Below are 19434 nucleotides of genomic sequence, written 5' to 3' on the forward strand. Positions count from 1 at the left end.
TAACATTTCTAAATGCATGTACTATGTGGCTGGCTTTATGCATATTTACATTTGCATATATGAGAAGGCATATTTATATGTGTTACAGAACTGCAATCTGTATGTCTATATCTCATCAGCTATAATATTCTAATGTGTCAACTCACGTGATGCTCACAACCCAGTGAGGTAGATTGTATTATCTCCCTTGTACAGACGGAGGAAACCAAGGCATAGACTTGCCATAGTCACACAGCTGAGGCAGAATTTGAACCTAGGTACCCTGGCTCCAAAGCGTTTCCTCCTAAGAGCTACGCTGCCTTTCAGTATACCATTGCGATTTCACAGGCCACCATGGTTAACCATTTCATTTATTTCCCTTGACCTCACTTTTGTTATTTTGTCATATTTTATGTACCCTTGTAAGTTACCTGAAATCCTTTCTGCCACAAGGTGAGGCAAGGCATAAATAAACAGTCTGGAATGTGGTAAATGGCACAAGAAGGCAAAGCTAAAGTGCTACCCTGGGTGGTGAGAAGATGAATCCAGGCTATCCTGCAATGGAATGGATGTATTTTCTTGGGCTGTGGTTAGCTCCCATCCCTGGAAGAGCTGGCTTGGGTGGCCGTCTCTCTGGGAGACTAGGGAAGGCCTTCTTCCAAGGAGAAGGAGCTGGGCCGGATGAGCCCCGAGGCCCCCTCTTAGATTCTCAGGGCTTATGAAAATGCCAATAAGACAAACTGAGGCACTAAAGCAGCAAGGCAGCCCTTGGGTCAGAACTAGGACCTGGGGCTTTTCATCCGGGTCTATTACTGGACCACACATCTACAACTAACAAATAAACGAGCAGAGATTCCGTTCCAAACTCTTGGCCCAGTGTATTCCTTTCCCAGAGCTCTCTGGCTGCTGTTGCAAGATGGCCAAAGGATGCTGTCACTGTCCTCAGTCTTTTTGTTGGGGTGATGGAGAATGAGGTAAGGAGGGGCTGGGTGGTCCCGCAGATGCCCCATGACACCATCATTCGGCAGGGTTATCCATTTGACACATGCCCTACAGTGGAAGGAGCCCAGGCTTCTCTTCCTGGGTTTGATGTTTACTTGAGGGTTGATCTTGTGCGAATTTCTTCAGCTCCCGAGACACTCAGTTTCCTCATCTGCAAAATGGAGTTAATACAACAGCAAAGCTGCTGTGGAGGTCCCATGAGTTAGTACAGGGCGTTGCACCCTTATAAATGCGGTTGAGAAAGTACCAATAGGCCTGCCTCAGGGGATCTGGGGAGGGCTGGGCTGTCCCCATGCCTGAGACCAGGCAGGCCCGTCTCGGAGGGGCTGTGGCTAGCGTCCAGGTGCTGCCGGCTTCCTACCCCTTCAGCCTCCGGCCCACCACAGCTCCCTTGGCCAGAACGAAGCCGCGTTCCCGACAGACAGGCTCACGCACGGTGACATCCGTGGGAGTGCGGGCGAGCAGCCCCTCCTTGCCGGACCCCCGGGGCTTCGGGAAAGAATGGAGAGCAGGCAGAGGTCACATCCTCCTCCTCTTCCTCACGCTCCCGGGCTGTGTGCCCACAGGGGCACGGCCCTGTGCGCGGTGCCACCGGGGCCATCAGACTGGGTTAGAGGAAGGCCCGACCTCCGCGCAGCAAAGAAAACAAACACAGATGTGTTTGGCTGGGACCCGGAGGGAGAGAGTGGCCCCCTCCCCCCGCCCGCGCGCTCCCCCGGGCGCGGGGCTCTCCGGGCGGCGCGGGGCCGGGGCGAGGCTGACAGTCCTCGGCGGCCCCTCCTCCCCCACGGGGTGCGCGCCCGGCCCGGCCCAGCCCCCTCTCCGGGGTTTCCCCGGGCTCTCTCCTCGCTTTCTCTTTGTCTCTGCTGTTCTTTCTCGGGCTCCCGGGTTCCCACCCGCCCGTGCTCTCCCTCTTGGGCGTCCCGGGCGGGTTCTCTTTAACTTTCTTCTTTCCCGGGGTGAAAACTTTGCTCGGAGCTGGCGGCAGCTCGCGGACGTTATTGGCCGGCGCCCCGCCCGGCGGCCCCGCCCCCCGCCCCCGCGCTCCCCTCCGCCCCTCACTCCCAGCGCGAGTGGCGGCGGCGGCGGCTGCGGCGGAGCCTTCGGGGGCGAGCGCGCGTGTGTGTGAGTGCGCGCCGGCCAGCGTGAGTGTGTGCGCCCGGGGCGCGGGCAGGGCAGCACTCCGAGCGCGGCGGGAGCGGCGGGAGCCGGGCGGCCGCGTAGTCACTCGGGCGAGAGAGGCGGCGGCGGCGGCGGGGCCGGGGCCGGGGCTGGGGCAGCGGCGGCCGCGCCGGGCATGGAGCTGGCAAGCCCGCGCTGAGGCGGGACGCGCCTGCTAGCAGCGAGCGAGAGGCTCTCCGGCGACCGGCGCGCGGGCTCCCTGGCGGGGCCAGGCAAACTTTTCTTTCTCTTTTGCCCCCTCCAGAGGTAAAGTCCCCAACGCGGACTTTCCAGTGGGGACGCGATCAGGGGGCATCTGAGAGGGACCCCGGGCTGCGAGAGGAAGGGACGCGGGCCGTCCGGAGTCGGGGTCCCCCAGCTCTCCTGCTCCCGAAACTTGGGGTGCGAGGCGGGCTGGCTGCGGACGGTGAGATCGGCTCAGGCATGCCCCTCGGGCGGCGTGGAGGCGGCGGTGGCGGGGAAGCAGAGCGTTCTCCCGCCGGGCGGGGAAGAAGGGGCGCGAGCGGTGCGGGCTTGGAGGGCCCCGGCTTCGCCGCCCGCGGGACTTTGTGGGAGAGAGGCGGGCAGTCGGCTGCGGGGTGGGTGCCCAGGAAGCCGGGCGTTCGGCCGCATCCCCGCTCGCCACCCCGCCGAGAACTAGAGGGCGCGGGGCCGGCTGGCTGAGCGCAGCTCTCTTCTCTCCGCAGGCGCCTTCTGCGGCAGGCGGACCGATCCTCGGCGCGGCAGGGCCGGGGCAAGCTGGACGCAGCATGATGCGCGCAGTGTGGGAGGCGCTGGCGGCGCTGGCGGCGGTGTCGTGCCTGGTGGGCGCGGTGCGCGGCGGGCCCGGGCTCAGCATGTTCGCGGGCCAGGCGGCGCAGCCCGACCCCTGCTCGGACGAGAACGGCCACCCGCGCCGCTGCATCCCGGACTTTGTCAATGCGGCCTTCGGCAAGGACGTGCGCGTGTCCAGCACCTGCGGCCGGCCCCCGGCGCGCTACTGCGTGGTGAGCGAGCGCGGCGAGGAGCGACTGCGCTCGTGCCACCTCTGCAACGCGTCCGACCCCAAGAAGGCGCACCCACCCGCCTACCTCACCGACCTCAACAACCCGCACAACCTGACGTGCTGGCAGTCCGAGAACTACCTGCAGTTCCCGCACAACGTCACGCTCACACTGTCCCTCGGCAAGAAGTTCGAAGTGACCTACGTGAGCCTGCAGTTCTGCTCGCCGCGGCCCGAGTCCATGGCCATCTACAAGTCCATGGACTACGGGCGCACGTGGGTGCCCTTCCAGTTCTACTCCACGCAGTGCCGCAAGATGTACAACCGGCCGCACCGCGCGCCCATCACCAAGCAGAATGAGCAGGAGGCCGTGTGCACCGACTCGCACACCGACATGCGCCCGCTCTCGGGCGGCCTCATCGCCTTCAGCACGCTGGACGGGCGGCCCTCGGCGCACGACTTCGACAACTCGCCCGTGCTGCAGGACTGGGTCACGGCCACCGACATTCGCGTGGCCTTCAGCCGCCTGCACACGTTCGGCGATGAGAACGAGGACGACTCGGAGCTGGCGCGCGACTCGTACTTCTACGCGGTGTCCGACCTGCAGGTGGGCGGCCGGTGCAAGTGCAACGGCCACGCGGCCCGCTGCGTGCGCGACCGCGACGACAGCCTGGTGTGCGACTGCAGGCACAACACGGCCGGCCCGGAATGCGACCGCTGTAAGCCCTTCCACTACGACCGGCCCTGGCAGCGCGCCACGGCCCGCGAAGCCAACGAGTGCGTGGGTGAGTGGGGTGCGGCGGCGGAGCCGGCGGCGGGTGGGGGCGCGGGCAGGAGGTGCTGGGCCTCGCAGCGGCGGGTTCTTAGGAGCGCGGGTCGTGGGAACTGGGGGAGGCGCGTTCGCGGATGCCCGGGACCCGGGAGGGCTGAAAGCAGGTTCACTCGCTCGCGTGGCCCTCGTGGTGGACGCCCGAATTTGGGCCCAGTGCTCTCTGCGAAGCCAAGAAGCAGCAGGAGAAATGTTCCCGGGAGGGGGTTTGGCAGAACATTTGCAGACAGGTCTCCGCTGACCCTGGATCCAAACGCAAACATTCATTGCCTTCCCCCTCGTTTGGACGCTGTGATTCACCTCCACCCACCGCCCTTTCCCAAGGCTGCAGCTGGGCTCGCGGTTGGGGACCCCGGCCCTGTTCCCGGGAAGTTCCAACTCCACATCTACAAATCCCTTGGGAGATGGCAAAGAACTATTTGCGGTTTGGGGTCAGTTCGATGCCCGACGAGTATCATTCCTGCCCTCCATTTGTCTTCATGGTTTGAAACTATTTTGTTGTCTCTCTTTTGAACAGCGTGTTTGTGTTAGCAAAGGAAGAGTGATGTGATTTCAATTAATTACTATCTACCGATTACCAAGGAGCGTTCAGTAATTATTTTGAATGAATTCAATTTTAGTCTAAAAAAGTATACCAGGTTTTTTTTTTTGTTAGCTTCAGGCTTTGGTGAAATTAAACAGTTTTGAATTAACTAAGGGTCCAGCTTCTCACTGTTTAAATAGGGTTTCATTTCCTGAAAGAGAAATCTGACAAAACCGGGTAAATACGGCTGGGTCAGAAATGAGGCTTAAGAAGGATACGTTCTGCTTCTGAATTGGACAACTTCGCTGCTGCAGAAGCTCTCAGGAATCAGTTTCTCCCCAGAAAAAAAAAAAAAAAAAAAAAAAAAGGAAGAAAGAAAAAAAGGAAAGAAAAAGGGTGAGGGGAGATAGCAAGACTACGCCTTACTTTTTTCAGTATGGGAAGCAAAGCTCCAAATCCCACATTTATTTCAGTGAAAATTATTTAGTCTGTAAATGTCCCATTGGGTGTGCATCCTTTATGAACGTACAGATTTTTCCTCTCCCTCTCCCCATCTCAAACAGCCAGTGTGAGGCTCTTCCATTGCTTTGCCCTCTGAGGCACATTACAAAGTTTGCTGGTCCCCACAAACACACGTTTTGAGATCTGGTTCTGATTAATTGTGTCATGTTGTTGTCGAATAGTTTGTGCCTCATGACTGTGGATGCAGAGTTTTGAGCAAGGGAATGGAAAACATGTCTTGGAGGGCCGGGTCGCCGCAGAGGCCCAGTCAGACGTCCTGGTCTGAAGACGCTGGGCCTCCCGCCTCCTGTTGCACGGGAGGCCTCCATTTTTACACTCGTGTCCTGCTCTTGCAGACCTAATTGTGTGTCCTCTTTCTTTTAAGGATCAGAACTAGTCTGAAGACACTTTTCAAGATTTCGCAGAGAGAGAGAGAGAGAGAGAGGAAAGTAGTTACACTCTGACTTAGTGGTCTTCTAGAATAAAATTCCTTTGATCTGCTCAATTCCCTCAGAAATGTTGGTTTTTCCCATCTCTTCTTTTCCCCCTCCTTCCTCTTTTCTTTTCTTCCCTTTGTGCGTAAAAGCCCTTTATTGACATTTAAAGGGATTCCCAGGGTTTTGCTATCAGTTTTAGTTTGTATGTGCATATGAAAGATAACTTTGTCTTGTCACCAGCAGGGTCTAATTGGACAAATGCAAGTGAATACATTTAGGCGAATAAGCTTGATGCAGTGGTGAAATTTCACTGGCTTGAAGATCTGTCTTAGCGTTGGTATTGTTCAGATTCACCATCCACCCCCAGGTCTTGCTGTCACTTTGGATGTGGACACGTAACCTGCGTTTGTTATCATGATGGTCATGCCCTTGAAATAATCTCTACAGTTTAGGATTTTGTCTCTTGACCAAAACACTAACTATGCACACAAATTGGATTGACCTTTTTTCTTTTTATTGGCTAAATTGAGCAATCAACGTATTAACTAATGTAATTAGTAACCGTTTTTGTTCAAAAAGTTTAATTAGGCTTAATAAGTACATAATCTACATGACAAATGATTGGCTAACAATATTTTTCTGGGTTTTACTGAAGTTATTTTAAGTCCCAGCAGTTAAAGTATCTTTAAATCTTGCCAATTATTCAGTCATCTCATAAAAGCAAAGCCAATTGAACTATGTTAAAGTTATTTATAGTTTCCTTTTTGAATAGATGTTCTGATACCTTGTAGATGTAGCTGGGAACATCAGATTGAAGTTCCCATAAAGTCTTAATTGAAGTCTTAGTGATTTTTCCATCATTCTGTAAAAGAGAAAGACAGCAAGGACAATTTAGGGGTGATTTACAATGAAAGGTCGAGCATTTTATGAAAAGGCCCTGTAGTGGAGATATGCGAATGAATTAGTATTTGACAGGTGTTCTGAGATACTAAAGGGCACGGTGCTAGGAAAAAGCATTAATAAATCCTTCAAAAGTAACTTTGGACTATCAGAGGCTCAGATTTTCCTCCCAACATAATCTCTTCTTGTGAATTTCACACTGTTGACATACAAAGCCAAGCTACCCAGAGTATTTACAACTACGTCAAAGTCAAGAAGTATATATTTTTAAATTCCCGTAATCAGTCTTAATAACAGTGGGCCTATTACTGTGCTATTCGGTCTTTGCTTTTATAAAATAATGATACATGATTTATAATAAATTGAAATGGTAACCTTCCCTAGGTTAACCCTGCACCCTCCCACCCCCCACAACAAAAACCCCCTAACATTTACCAAGTTACCAATATTATCATTTGACTGAACAGTCCTTCAACCTAGGGCCATGGTCCTTATAGATGACTAAGAAATGCACATGTCTGTATGTTTTCTTTGGTCCAGTTTTCTTTTTGGTGTTGTTTCAAAGTCAAGCTCCCTATGGAATAAAATGTGAACTTTCGTAAAGCCCAGTTATATTTTAAATGCAATTTTGGATTTCTTCCGGAGGGGGGGAAGAAACAACCCTCAAAACAATATGGAAGACAAGACTATGTATAACGTTACAGCCTTGACAGCTCTCAGTGGAATAACTAAATACTGTCTTCCGCCCATATGTATCGGCAGTGTTCACATGCTTTTATACACATGTGCATTCACATTCATTGTGTAAAGAAGTACCCATGCATGGTGGGGGTGTGTGTACATTCAAGGCAAAATGCATGAACAGTTTTAAACCACCTGGGTTGCTAGGCCCCTTTCCCCCCTCCCTGCCCTTCCCTTTTTTCAAAAGAGCATCTGAAGACCATATTGTGTTTCATAAATTATTGACATCAGTTTTAATCATTGTCCCCCTGACGTCGGAGCTGTGTTAGCATTTAGTGCCTGACGAAGCATGCTGTTTAATCTTACTGTGGAGTTGTCAGCATGAGCCCGTGCCTGGCTTGAGCTTATGAAAACTTGTTTTGCGACTCACTCTGTGGCGTTGCATTGCCCAGCTGTAACCCAAAACCCACGTGGAAGATGTATCTGCAAGACAAGCGCCGTGCTGGGTTGGCCTCTTATAGTCGTAGGTACCCGCAACATAATGCTCGTAATTGTTTAAACATAGCTTTGGGTTGGGGATCGGGGGCATGTCCTCATGCTGTCAATAGCTCTGGTGCTTCCGTCCACCCTCATTCATCCCTGGCAAGAGAGGGAGGTTATATTGGAGGTGTTGCTGTGAGAAATCCGATGCCCCACTAAAGATTCTTGCAAAAATCAGAAGGCTAAAATTATTTGCTGCTTAGTCCAGAGCCTGGCACATAGCTATAGATGAGTGAACGTTTTCAATAGTTATAGTAATTATTATGATTATTGTCATTATGATTAACCTTGGAGGACTTACTCTTTGCCAAGCACTCACATTAATTTAGACATTTAATCACTGTGACTATACTAATTATAGGGACTGTGATTGTATTTCTTTTAGAGATGAGGAAACCATGGCCTAGAGACATTAGATGGTTTACCCAAAGTCACAGAGCTACTGGATGGTGGAGCTGGGACTCCAGCCTGACGTTTGTGCTTTGCTTTGTTGCATCCACTGTGCTGCTTTGCCATAGAATGAATGGATGGGTGGATGGAAGAATGGATGAATAAATGAATGGCAGCGATACATCCCTGTGTAGGAGAAGAGCTGGCACACCTATTACTTCTTGCTAGAACTGGGCATGGTTCCCTAGTTGTGTTGCATTATATATTTTACATCACATTATATTTATTACATTTTGTTATATTATATTCATACATACTTAACATGAAGTTGTATATAAGAAGTTTTCTTTTAGCCATCAGGCCTGCTGGGAGCTGGGAGCTGGGAGCTGGGAGCTGGGACTATGAAATAAGAGGGTTTAGATACTTTCCTGGGGGTTCTTGACATCCACAGGTGTTGCTGATGGCCTAGTCTTTCTTGATTTCAGGGCCTGTGATCTCCCTCAAAGGTGGTGAAGCTGGCCAGCCTGGCCAACATGGTGAAGCCCGGTCTCTACTAAAAATACAAAAAATTAGCTGGGCGTAGTGGCGGGTGCCTGTAATCCTAGCTACTAGGGAGGCTGAGGCAGGAGAATCGCTTGAACCTAGGAGGCGGAGGTTGCAGTGAGCTGAGATTGCGCCACTGCACTCCAGCCCTGGTGAGACTCTGTCTGCAAAAAAAAAAAAAAAAAAAAAAAAAAAAAAGAAGGCCTTCTCTTTTTACCCTAGTGTTCACCATCCCTTTGCTTCACCAGAATGTATTGAAAAAAATCCAGGAAGTGGCTAAAAGTATTGTTGCCAAAGAGAGGAGGTGGATGGGGGATGGTGTGTCCCGGCCACTGGTGTGGTGCTGCTAGGTACAGTTGACATGAGTCAGTGGCACAGGGCTGTCGTGAGTGAGGTTCTCTGCTGGGGTCCTCATTAGCACCTGGTGACCGGGGACCTCCAGGCAAGGAGGCCGCTCCCTGGTCCACCCAGAGCGGGGAGACAGGTTTGTCAGGGAAACCTTCTGGGGTGGGTCTGCGTGTTTCCAGGCTCTGCCGCGCTCTCTGTTAGCCCTGCCCAGTCTTCTCTCTGACCTCCTCCTCCTGTAGAAAAATGAGATCCTCGGAAAAGTATTTGAGACTTTATGTCCAGAGTAAATATTGGAAAGGCAGTGGGTTGAAATTCAGATGTTCCCAGGAAGGAATCCCCTCGTTTTCTGCTCACAGCTGCTATCGATATTTCCTTCTTGAGATGAGTTGTGCTTTTCATTAAGTAAATTTTTTGTCTTGGGATTAAACCAACATTGTATTCTTAATAGACTTTTATGTTTACACTTCAAAAGTCCACTGGATTGTTGCTCATGTTATCTTGATGGCTTCTACCGTGTCTGCGATGCACACCGCCTTTACCAAAATAAATGACTCTCTGGGGAACTGGATTATAAAACAGCCTTATCTACGGATGCACAAATACGGATATTTTGTGAGCCAGGATTTTTTTTTTCATCCTTTCAAAAGTGTTAATCATACCTTGGGTTTCTGCAGTGCCTTTCATTATAGGGAGACGGGAGGTCTCGGAGGGCTTTTGAAATGCTCAGGACTTAAGCCTAATACTTGTAGAGCAGCCCACAGCATTTTGCCTGTCGTCTGGAAGCCCTTGTAGTCTCTGCAGGCTCAGAAGGCATGGTGTTGGTCTGGGTGGCCTGGGAGCTGCGGAGTTTAAAATGTCCGTCGAAGGTGGTTGTGGGGTTGCGTCCTGAAGACAGACCACAAACTCCTACTGAGTGCCAGGCATTGTCCTAGGTGCTTTATCTGTGCTTTGTTTCAATTAATCAGATTGCCACAAGGAACGGAAGCTTTTCAAAAACAGACGTCCTGGCCACCAAAGGGCAGCTTTTACACAAACGGGACTAAGTGTGGATAAGTCTGCAGGGCACATCTCGGCTTATTCTGTGACACTGTTGCATACAGAGAGAGCAGGGGGTATCGGGAGCGTTTGTTTGGAAGCCTGATCACATAAAAGCCGTGTCCTATTATAGCCAACTCGGAGGGACGGTTGTTCTGAATAGTGCTTGAAAGAAAGTGAGCTGCCTGGGCCAGTCCTCTGGACACGGCCGTTCACCTCAAAGCTATCTGCTCTCATGAGGTTTGACTTGTGTAGCACAACTTAGTGAGTTCAGTATTGCATTCTTGCCTCCTTACTCCAAAAATGGATCTCTGTTGTAAAGTAAGAAGTAGATTTTAATTTGCCTTTTAAAAGTTACATCATTGGTTGGGCACGGTGGCTCACGCCTGTAATCCCACACTTTGGGAGGCCGAGATGGGCAGATTGTGAGATCAGAAGATGGAGGCCATCCTGGCCAACATGGTGAAATCCCGTATCTACTAAAAATACAAAAATTAGCTGGGTGTGGTGGCGCGTGCCTGTAATCCCAGCTACTTGGGGAGGCTGAGTCAGGAGAATCGCTTGAACCAGGGACTCGGAGGTTGCGATGAGCTGAGATTGCCCCACTGCACTCTAGCCTGGCAACAGAGCGAGATTCCGTCTCAAAAAAAAAAAAAAAAAGTTACACAATTTATGTGAATTTCCCCCCTTGTCAAAAGGCAGAGACCCATTCCAATTGTCAGTCTTTGCCTATGGAGATATGGCTCCCTCTTCATCCCCAGCTCCTGGGAGGCCTTGGCTAGGTGTGTATTCAGCCTCAAATACATTATTTTGTGCCAGTTCTCCCCTCTGATGGAGAGAAGGGACTGTGGTCATGTGATTGATGAGAGGCAGAATGTCTCCCATCAGACCCGTTTCTTTTTCTCCCAGAGCTTAAGTTCCTGCCCCAAGCCTCTTCCACAATGGACAGTTCTATCAGAGGCAGCTGCTGGCACTCAGAGCACGAAGGAAGATACCCTCCAAGGGGGAAAAGGGTACCTATGGTTTAGGAGTACTGCCAAGCAATAGAAAGCTGTGCTCCATCCTTGCCTGTGTCTGGGCCACCCCCAGCAATCCCCCGTCCTTCTGTCATTGGGATTAGTGTACTAACTACAGTTAGGGTGAAATGAATTCACACTGCAGTGCACTGGTGCATGTGAAGAAGACCTAGAGGAAAGATGATTCTGTGGTTGGGTGCAGTAGCTCACACCTGTAAACCCAGCACTTTGGGAGGCCGAGGCGGGTGGATCATGAGATCAGGAGTTCGAGACCAGCCTGACCAACATGGTGAAACCGCTTCTCTACTAAAAATACAAAAATTAGGCGTGGTGGTGTGTGCCTGTAATCCCAGCTACTTGGGAGGCTGAGGCAGGAGAATTGCTTGAACCCGAGAGGCAGAGGTTGCAGTGAGCCGAGATCGCACCACTGCACTCCAGCCTGGGTGACAGAGCAAGACTCAGAAAAAAAAGAAAAGAAAAAAAAAGAAGAAAGATGGTTCTGTAAGCATAGTAGACCTCTGGGTTATTTAAAGGGTTCAAGTAGATTTGTTGGGTGAGAACTTTAAAAGCAGAAAGTAACACTCCAGTTCACTTCCCAACTCAGCTAGTGCCTTGATGAGGAAGGTGCTAGAAGTCTGTCTCCCTGGAGGATTCAGGACTGGCCTATGTGAGGTCTCAGCTCTCTGTGCACATGGTCATATTTTAGTTGGGGGCCCATCCGTGCCCCCTCCTGGCTGGTGCTATTGCTAGATTTCCTAGATTTTTCCCGCGTCTTTTTCTGCCTAAAGATAAGAGAGATTATTGGTTGTCGTGTCCAATTTTCACACATTCCAGAGACTCCACACTTAAGTAAGACAATCTGGAGGACTACAGGGACCTGTAAAGGGGCTGGCTTTAAATAACTGAGTCCTATATAAGGAAATGAGATAGATCTCTGAGTTTCCTGAGGGCCTGTATGCTGTGCTGCATTCCATATTTGAAGTCCCCAAGTGAGGGACACTTCCTGCCTGCTTGATTGCCATTGTCAGGGCTTCTGATTTCGTCTGTTTCTGCTTGGGGTGGCCGTGGTGACTACCCAGCAAATAAATGCACCACCACTCCCGCATTCTAAAACCAGGGCAGACGTTGGCAATCAATTGCAGCATGCTTTCCTCCGAAGTCCAGAAATGATCTTATAATATTAGACTCCTCAAAATAACTAACTCCTTAGGCAGAATTAGCCCATGAACTGAAAGCTATTTGCCAGCCATTTTTGGTCCCCTTCTGAAGACCTTCCCCTTTCCCTTCTCCAACCTGCAGACAGAGAAGTGCTTTGTATACATGGACAATTCTGGAGCGTTTACTGTTCAGGTGGCTCTGTTTGGTCTGGGCATGTAAGGAAATGTAAAGTAGACCAGGTGCAGTGGCTCACATCTGTAATCCTAGCACTTTGGGAGGTTGAAGCAGGCAGATCATTGGAGGTTGGGAGTTCGAGACCAGCCTGGCCAACATGGTGAAACTCCATCTCTACTAAAAATACAAACACAAAAACAAAACTAGCCTGGCATGATGGCCCACACCTGTAATCCTAGCTACTCAGAGGCTGAGGCAGGAGAATCTCTTGAACCCGGGAGGCTGAGATTGCAGTGAGTCGAGATCATGCCACTGCACTCCAGCCTGGGCGATACGGTATCTCAAAAACAAAACAAAAAAAAAGAAAAGAAGTGTAAAGGGGATGCCCTCCCTGCAGGTGAAATATGTTTCCGTCGAGGAGGCTGTGCACGTGAGAAGGTGCAGATGTGTCCACTTGCGCTAACCCTGAACGCGGGTGGGTGCCCCGAGTGAGGCATTTTGCTGAGTGTCTGGGGCGCAGGGAGGGGCCGAGGGTCTTGAGAGGAAGCGCATTTTGGATTTGGCTCCTGTACCATGGAAGGATTGGATTTTAGTCCACATCACATTTTCCTTCTGCATTTGTTCTGTTGTAGTGTTTTTGTTTTCTCCCATGCCAAGAATTGGAGAGACCATGGTTCCCTGAAAAGAGGGGTGCCCCCCGGAATGTGCGCCCTGACGTTTCTGGGCAAGGCCTCCAGAACTGCCTTGGATTTTGAAACAAAAGCTTATCACTACCCCTACACTCAAAAGAAATTATGCCAGGACACTGGTGCCTGAGGCTTCCTGGGGCTTCTCACACCTGAAGGTCCTTCCTTCCACTCAGAACCACGTCTGTGTGGTATTGCGGGACAAGGACTCATCTCCGTCACAAACCACTGCCCTCAGTGCTCTGCTTACGTTTGGGCTGGTGCAGAAAGTGCCGAACAAGAATAGTTCCAATCCCAGCATGAAAAAGAAAACACATTGTGTTTACAGATACGGAATTTGGCATCTGAAACATGAAAGTACCTTTGGATTGGGCGGCCCCAGCGCAGAGCTGTTGGACACGGCCGTCCCCCCTGCCCTCAGCCCTTTGGCCGGCTTGTTTTCCTCTTCCCGAAGCCAGACCTCAGAGGTGGGCAGGTCGATCTCAGCCAACTCTTTATTCCCACACCCAGCCCTGTCTCACTCTATAGTTCAGAACCGGGAGAGAATTCACGGTGAGAAAGTGCTTGGCCTTCTGAGCTGCCATGAGGAAGGAAATTGCTTCTCGCTCCAATCCACAGAAATCAATCCTTCTTTTTTTTTTTTTTCTTTTTTTGTCAGAATCTCACTCTATCGTCAAGGCTGGAGTGCAGTGGCACCGTGTCAGCTCACTGCAACCTCCGTCTCCTGGGTTCGAGTGATTCTTCTGCCTCAGCCTCCTGAGTAGCTGGGATTACAGGTGCCCACCATCACACCTGGCTAGTTTTTTTTTTTTTTTTTTTTTTTTTTAGTAGAACGGGTTTCACCATGTTACCCAGGCTGGTCTCGAACTCCTGACCTTAGGTGATCCACCTCAGCCTCCCAAAGTGCTGGGATTATAGGCATGAGCCACTGCACCCGGCCCAATCCTTCTTAAACCATGTTTTTGGGCAGACTTGCATCCTGGTACCCGGAAATGCTAGAGAAGAATGGGGCTGAGCAGTCCTATTTCTTACCTCAGTTTATTGTTTGAGCGAGGGGTAGAGAGCTGTTTTTTTTGTTTGTTTGTTTTAATTGAAGATGTCTGCAGAAGAAATGAGCCACGTGTAAGTGAAAGTCAAGTTGCGATTTTCCTGATCTGTAGAAAGTACTTAGTTCTGGCCAGGCACCGTAGCTCACACCAGTAATCCCAGCACTTTGGGAGGCTGAGGCAGGAGGATTGCTTGAGCCTGGGAGTTTGACTGGGCAGCATAGTGAGACTCCCGTCTCTACAAAAATAAAAAAAGAAAATACTTAGTTGGCCGGGCATGGTGGTTCACTCCTGTAATCCCAGCACTTTGGGAGGCTCAGGCAGGCGGATCACCTGAGGTTGGGAGTTTGAGACCAGCCTGACCAACATGGAGAAACCCCATCTCTACTAAAAATACAAAATTAGCTGGGCATGGTAGCACATGCCTGTAATCCCAGCTACTCGGGAGGCTGAGGCAGGAGAATTACTTGAATCCAGGAGGCGGAGATTGCAGTGAGCAGAGATCGCACCATTGCACTCCAGCCTGGGCAACAAGAGTGAAACTCTGGCTCAAAAAAAAAAAAAAAAGAAAGTTACTTAGTTTTAAGTCAAGATCAGAGAGCAGAACATTCTATCTACTAAAGTGTGAAATACCAAGATACATGTATTAGGGCAATGGTGAGAGAACTTCAGACTGGCTGGGTTTAAATTCCAGTTCCACCAGGAGTGTGGATTTGGGTAAGTTACTTAAGCTGTCTATGCCTTTGATGCCTTGGTGTCCTGGGGCTCACCTCAAGACCACCTTGATAGATTGGGTGGGGTGGGGATTGTGAGGAGCCTGGTGTTCTGCCTTGAAAGAGGGCTCAGAGGAGGGTTACAGGAAGGAGACCCAGAGGTAGGGTTCTGATCTTACACCTTGGGATTTTATCAGCACACATTTCGATAGCCTTCATCGAAGTGAGATAGCCTTTATTAGTGAGATTTATGCACAGTTCTAAGCTGTTTATACGTATTACCTCATTTAATCCTCATAATAGCTCTATCAGGGCTCGTTATTCTTTTTTTTTTTTTTTTTAATCGGAGTCTTGCTCTGTCACCCAGGCTGGAGTACAGTGGTACGATCTCAGCTCACTACAACCTCCGCCTCCCAGGTTCAAGAGATTCTCCTGCCTCAGCCTCCCGAGTAGCTGAGATTACAGGTGTGCACCACCATGCCCAGCTGATTTTTGTATTTTTAGTAGAGACGGGGTTTCGCCATGTTGGCCAGGCTGGTCTCGAACTCCTGACCTCAGGTGATCCGCCCGCCTCGGCCTCCCAAAGTGCTGGGATTACAGGCGTGAGCCACCGGCGCCTGGCCTTGTTATTCTTAAGTAAACTTCTTTATTGTAGTTTAACACATGTAAAGAAAATCCCATGAATTATGTGTCCAGTGCAAAGACTATTCATGATATGTACACACTTGCATAACCAGCACCCCCGTCAAGAGCATACCAGCAACCCAGAAGCTGACCTGTGCTTCCATCCAGTTACCATGCCCCCTGCCCACCGTACATGGATTTTGATTATTTTTGAACTTGGTATAAATGGAATCATATTCCGGCTTCTTTTGCTCCATGTTACATTTGTGGTCTTCATCCATGTGTAGTAGTAGTTTCTTAGCTTCCATTGCTGGCCTGTATTGTGTGATATAAATGTATCACAGGGCATTTCTCCACTGCACTTATGGCAGGCATTTGGGCTGTTCCCAGGTTTTGGCTATTAACAGTAGCACTGCTGTGACCATACTTGTCCATGTCTTTTGATGCACATCTGAATGCACTTCTACTGGGTGTGTGTCAAGAAGGGGAATTGCTGGGTCCTAGGGTTTGGGCATCTGTTCAGTTTCACTTTTATTTTTTTTAATATTTATTTATTTATTTATTTATTTATTTATTTATTTTGAGATGGAGTCTTGCTCTGTCGTCCAGGCTGGAGTGCAGAGGTGCGATCTTGGCTCACTGCAAGCTCCGCCTCCTGGGTTCACACCATTCTCCTGCCTCAGCCTCCCGAGTAGCTGGGACTACAGGTGCCCGCCACCATGCCCGGCTAATGTTTGTTTTTTGTATTTTTAGTAGAGACAGGATTTCACCATGTTAGCCAGGATGGTCTCGATCTCCTGACCTTGTGATCCACCAGCTTCGGCCTCCCAAAGTGCTGAGATTACAGGGCTGAGCCACCGTGCCCGGCCCACTTCTATTTATAACATTTTTTGAGACAAGGTCTCTGTCACCCAGCCTCCTGTCATCCAGCTTCCTGAGCTCAGGTGATCCTCCTGCCTCAGCCTCCTGGGTAGTTGGGATCACAGGTGCACATCACCACACTTGGCTATTTTTAAAACATTATTTGTAGAGGGTTGGGCATGGTGGATCATGCCTGTAATTCCAGGACTTTGGGAGGCTGAGACAGGCGGATCACTGAGGTCAGGAGTTCAAGACCAGCCTGGCCAACATGTTGAAACCCCATCTCTACTAAAAATACAAAAATTAGCCGGGTATGGTGCCGTGCACCTATAATTCCAGCTACTTAGGAGGCTGAGGCATGAGAATTGCTTGAACCTGGGAGGCGGAGTTTGCAGTGAGCCAAGATGGTGCCACTCCACTCCAGCCTGAGCAATAGAGCAAGACTCTGTCTCAAAAAAGAAAAAAACTATTTGTAGAGACGGGGGTCTTGCTATGTTACCCAGGCTGGTCTTGAATTCTTGGGCTCAAGGGATCCTTCCCTCTCAGACTCCCCGAGTGTTGGGATTACAGGTGTGAGCCACCATGGCTGACCTGTTCAGCTTTGATAGACAGTGGTTAAATTCGCTATTTAGTGGAAAGTGGTTGTACACATTTATATCTGTATACAATTTTACAGGCAAAGAAACTGAGTCACATGGAGGTTAGGTAAGTTGTCTGAGGTCACACAGCTAGCAGATGGCAGAACTGTAATTAGAATCCAGGCAGTGCAGCTCTCGAAGCTTGCTTTTCACCACTGGGCCAGGTCGTCTCTTATCTTTTTTTTTTTTTTGTAGAGACAGGGTCTCGCTCTGTCATCCAGGTTAGAGTACAGTGGTGCGATCACGTCTCACTGCAGCCTTGAACTCCTGGGCACAAGCAATCCTCCTGCCTCAGCCTCTCAGAGTGCTTAGATTACAGGCATGAGTCACCTGCTTGGCCTGCCACTTATCTTTAATCTACATACTCCCTGTCAGGAAAACTAATAATACGGGGAAGCAAAGGTGACTTTGTACAAGTCTCTTTACTTCTCTGGGCCTCAGTTCTCTCCTGTAAAACGAGGGGTTGGGTTACAAAGGTCATGTAATGATATTCTATAGGTCAAGTGGAATATACAGCTTTCCTGAGGACTTCTTCAGTCTTTCCTTAACCACCTAACCCCATTCCCTGCGGAACCAGAAGCAACTCTGTAACTTGAATTATACATTTTCCAACCCTACCCCTCCACTGGGGTTCCCTCAAAAGACTGCTCAGGCTCTAACTGGGGGACCTCACTTGGACCTACCCTCCAACCCTACTGACAATTTCCCCACCTCCCACTCTCCAGCTCTTCCACTTGCAGGGATGGGGACATGGGACTATCCCTTCTTTTCCTTCCAGTGTGTTGGCTAGCTGGTCTTCTCTCTTTAAATCATGAATGCTCAGGTGTATGAATTTTCACAAAGTGAGCTCACCTCTGTGTCTAGCACTAACATGAAGAAATACAATATTTCCAGAAGGCTCCTCCCAACCACCAAGCCCCCAGGGTAACCACCATTTGACTTCTAACACAATAGATTTAATATGCCTATTTTTGAACTTTATATAATTGAAATCATACTGTATATTCTCTTCAATATCTGGTTTCTTTTGCTCAGCCTTATTTCCTTGTAAATAGTCTTAAACATAACTTATCCTGTAGTCTTTGTTAGTTTGATGGATGATCTCAACTTCTTGGGGATACTGATCCTCTCGCTTGTTTTGTCTGCTGACCTTTGCTCATGGTGAATGATTTGCTTATGTGTTTTGTACTTTCTGACTGTGAGCTTATCTTTATTTGGGATTTCATGGAAATCCCACTGCTGTTAGTTATGGAAATGCCCCTATCCATATGATTTTGCATTAATTCTGCCAGACATTCTAGAGGTATCACTGGACTAGGACCAAATTTTCCATTAATTAATCATCTTGAAAATTATTTTACCAAATGAGGAGTATGTACTTGGCCTTTAAACCTTCCCAGGCCTGGAGTTTATTTTTCTCCCTCACTGAGGGCTTTTTCTCCCTTTACCCAGAGCTCTGGGTAGAGACAAACTTTTGCTGTCACCTTAGCCTGATGGACAAAGATTCTTCGTCCCCTTTTGACCCAGGGGGCATTTGGAAGGTCCAGGTTTTTTTGCCACTGCAATTACAGCCGCAGTTTCCTGACTGGTCTCCTTTCCTTTATCTTTGTCCCTCAACCTCCCTGGTCTCTTCTTAACACAGCAACCAGAGGTAACTGCCTGTGTATTAGTTCCCTGTTCACCCAGAGGAACACCCAGAACACTTACAATGGTTGCAAAGCCCTGTGTGGTCTGGCCCCTGCTTCCTGTCTATTCTCATCTCCTAGCACTTTCCTGCTCACTCTCTCCGTTCCAGCACCCAGGCCTCCTTGCTGTTAGTGGGTACACATCTTGTAGCCCTGGTACAGCAGCTGACTCTGGGCTTGAGATATGCAAATCTGGGCCAGATATGCAAATAGATGACTCCATAGGTTCCTTCAAGTCTTTGGTCAAATATCATTTCAGTGAGGCTTACCCAGACTATTCTAATTATAATGCAAACAGCTCCCCTATTTGTATCTATCTGATTCTCTCTCTCTCTGTCTCTCTCTTTCTCTCTCCTCTCTCTCTCTCCTCTGTCTCTCTCTCTCACACACACACACACACACACACACACACACACACACACACCCCGAGATCACCCTTATCCTCCCCTACTAACTGCTTTTCCCCATAACACTCATACCACCTAACACACTATTTAATTTACTTATTTATTATGTTATTAACTGTTTTCCCCTCCTCCCATTTGTTCCTTTCTATCACTTGTTGGAATGTTAAGGTACATAAGACCAAGAATTCTCTTTTGTTCACAGGGGGCCTGGCATAAGTAGGTGCTCATTAAATATTTGATAAAGAAAGCAGGGATCCCATTTGCAACTCCTGGGCTTGTAAGACCTGAGGCCTCATCTCCAGTCTGTGTGTGGGTGCTAAAACCTAAGCTCAGGGCATTAAAGCCTGTTTCCAGGTCTAATAATCAGTCTGTCTTTTCCCTTTCTCTATCCTCCCTGCTGTTCCCTCCCTCCTCCCACACACTTCATGATCACTGGGGTCTCAGGGTTTCTCTTAACACTTTGGCTTTCAGATTTTTCTTCCCTCTAGCACCTGGGGATTTCCTTTTATTTCTTATGAGATCTGCTATTCATTAAATATTTTTTAAACTTACAT

The 19434-nt window shown here is 49.4% G+C and overlaps 1 protein-coding gene across 4 annotated transcripts in view; it reads left to right on the forward strand.

Moving 5' to 3' along the window:
- The window catches only part of NTN1 (netrin 1), a 245786-nt gene that overhangs the window by 16642 nt on the left and 209710 nt on the right, over positions 1–19434 (forward strand). Inside the window, exons 1-2 of one of the 4 annotated variants that reach the window (XM_045376311.3) lie at positions 2042–2126; positions 2850–3930. In XM_045376311.3, the coding sequence (XP_045232246.1) occupies positions 2913–3930 (1018 nt within the window). In that variant the 5' untranslated portion in view covers positions 2042–2126; positions 2850–2912. Of the gene's footprint in view, positions 1–2041; positions 2127–2211; positions 2410–2849; positions 3931–19434 lie in introns of those variants that run through there. The other 3 variants (XM_065532767.2, XM_045376310.3, XM_045376314.3) reach the window with 3 other exon arrangements.

Source organism: Macaca fascicularis, chromosome 16 (assembly GCF_037993035.2).
Source record: "Macaca fascicularis isolate 582-1 chromosome 16, T2T-MFA8v1.1".
Classification (NCBI taxonomy): domain Eukaryota; kingdom Metazoa; phylum Chordata; class Mammalia; order Primates; family Cercopithecidae; genus Macaca; species Macaca fascicularis.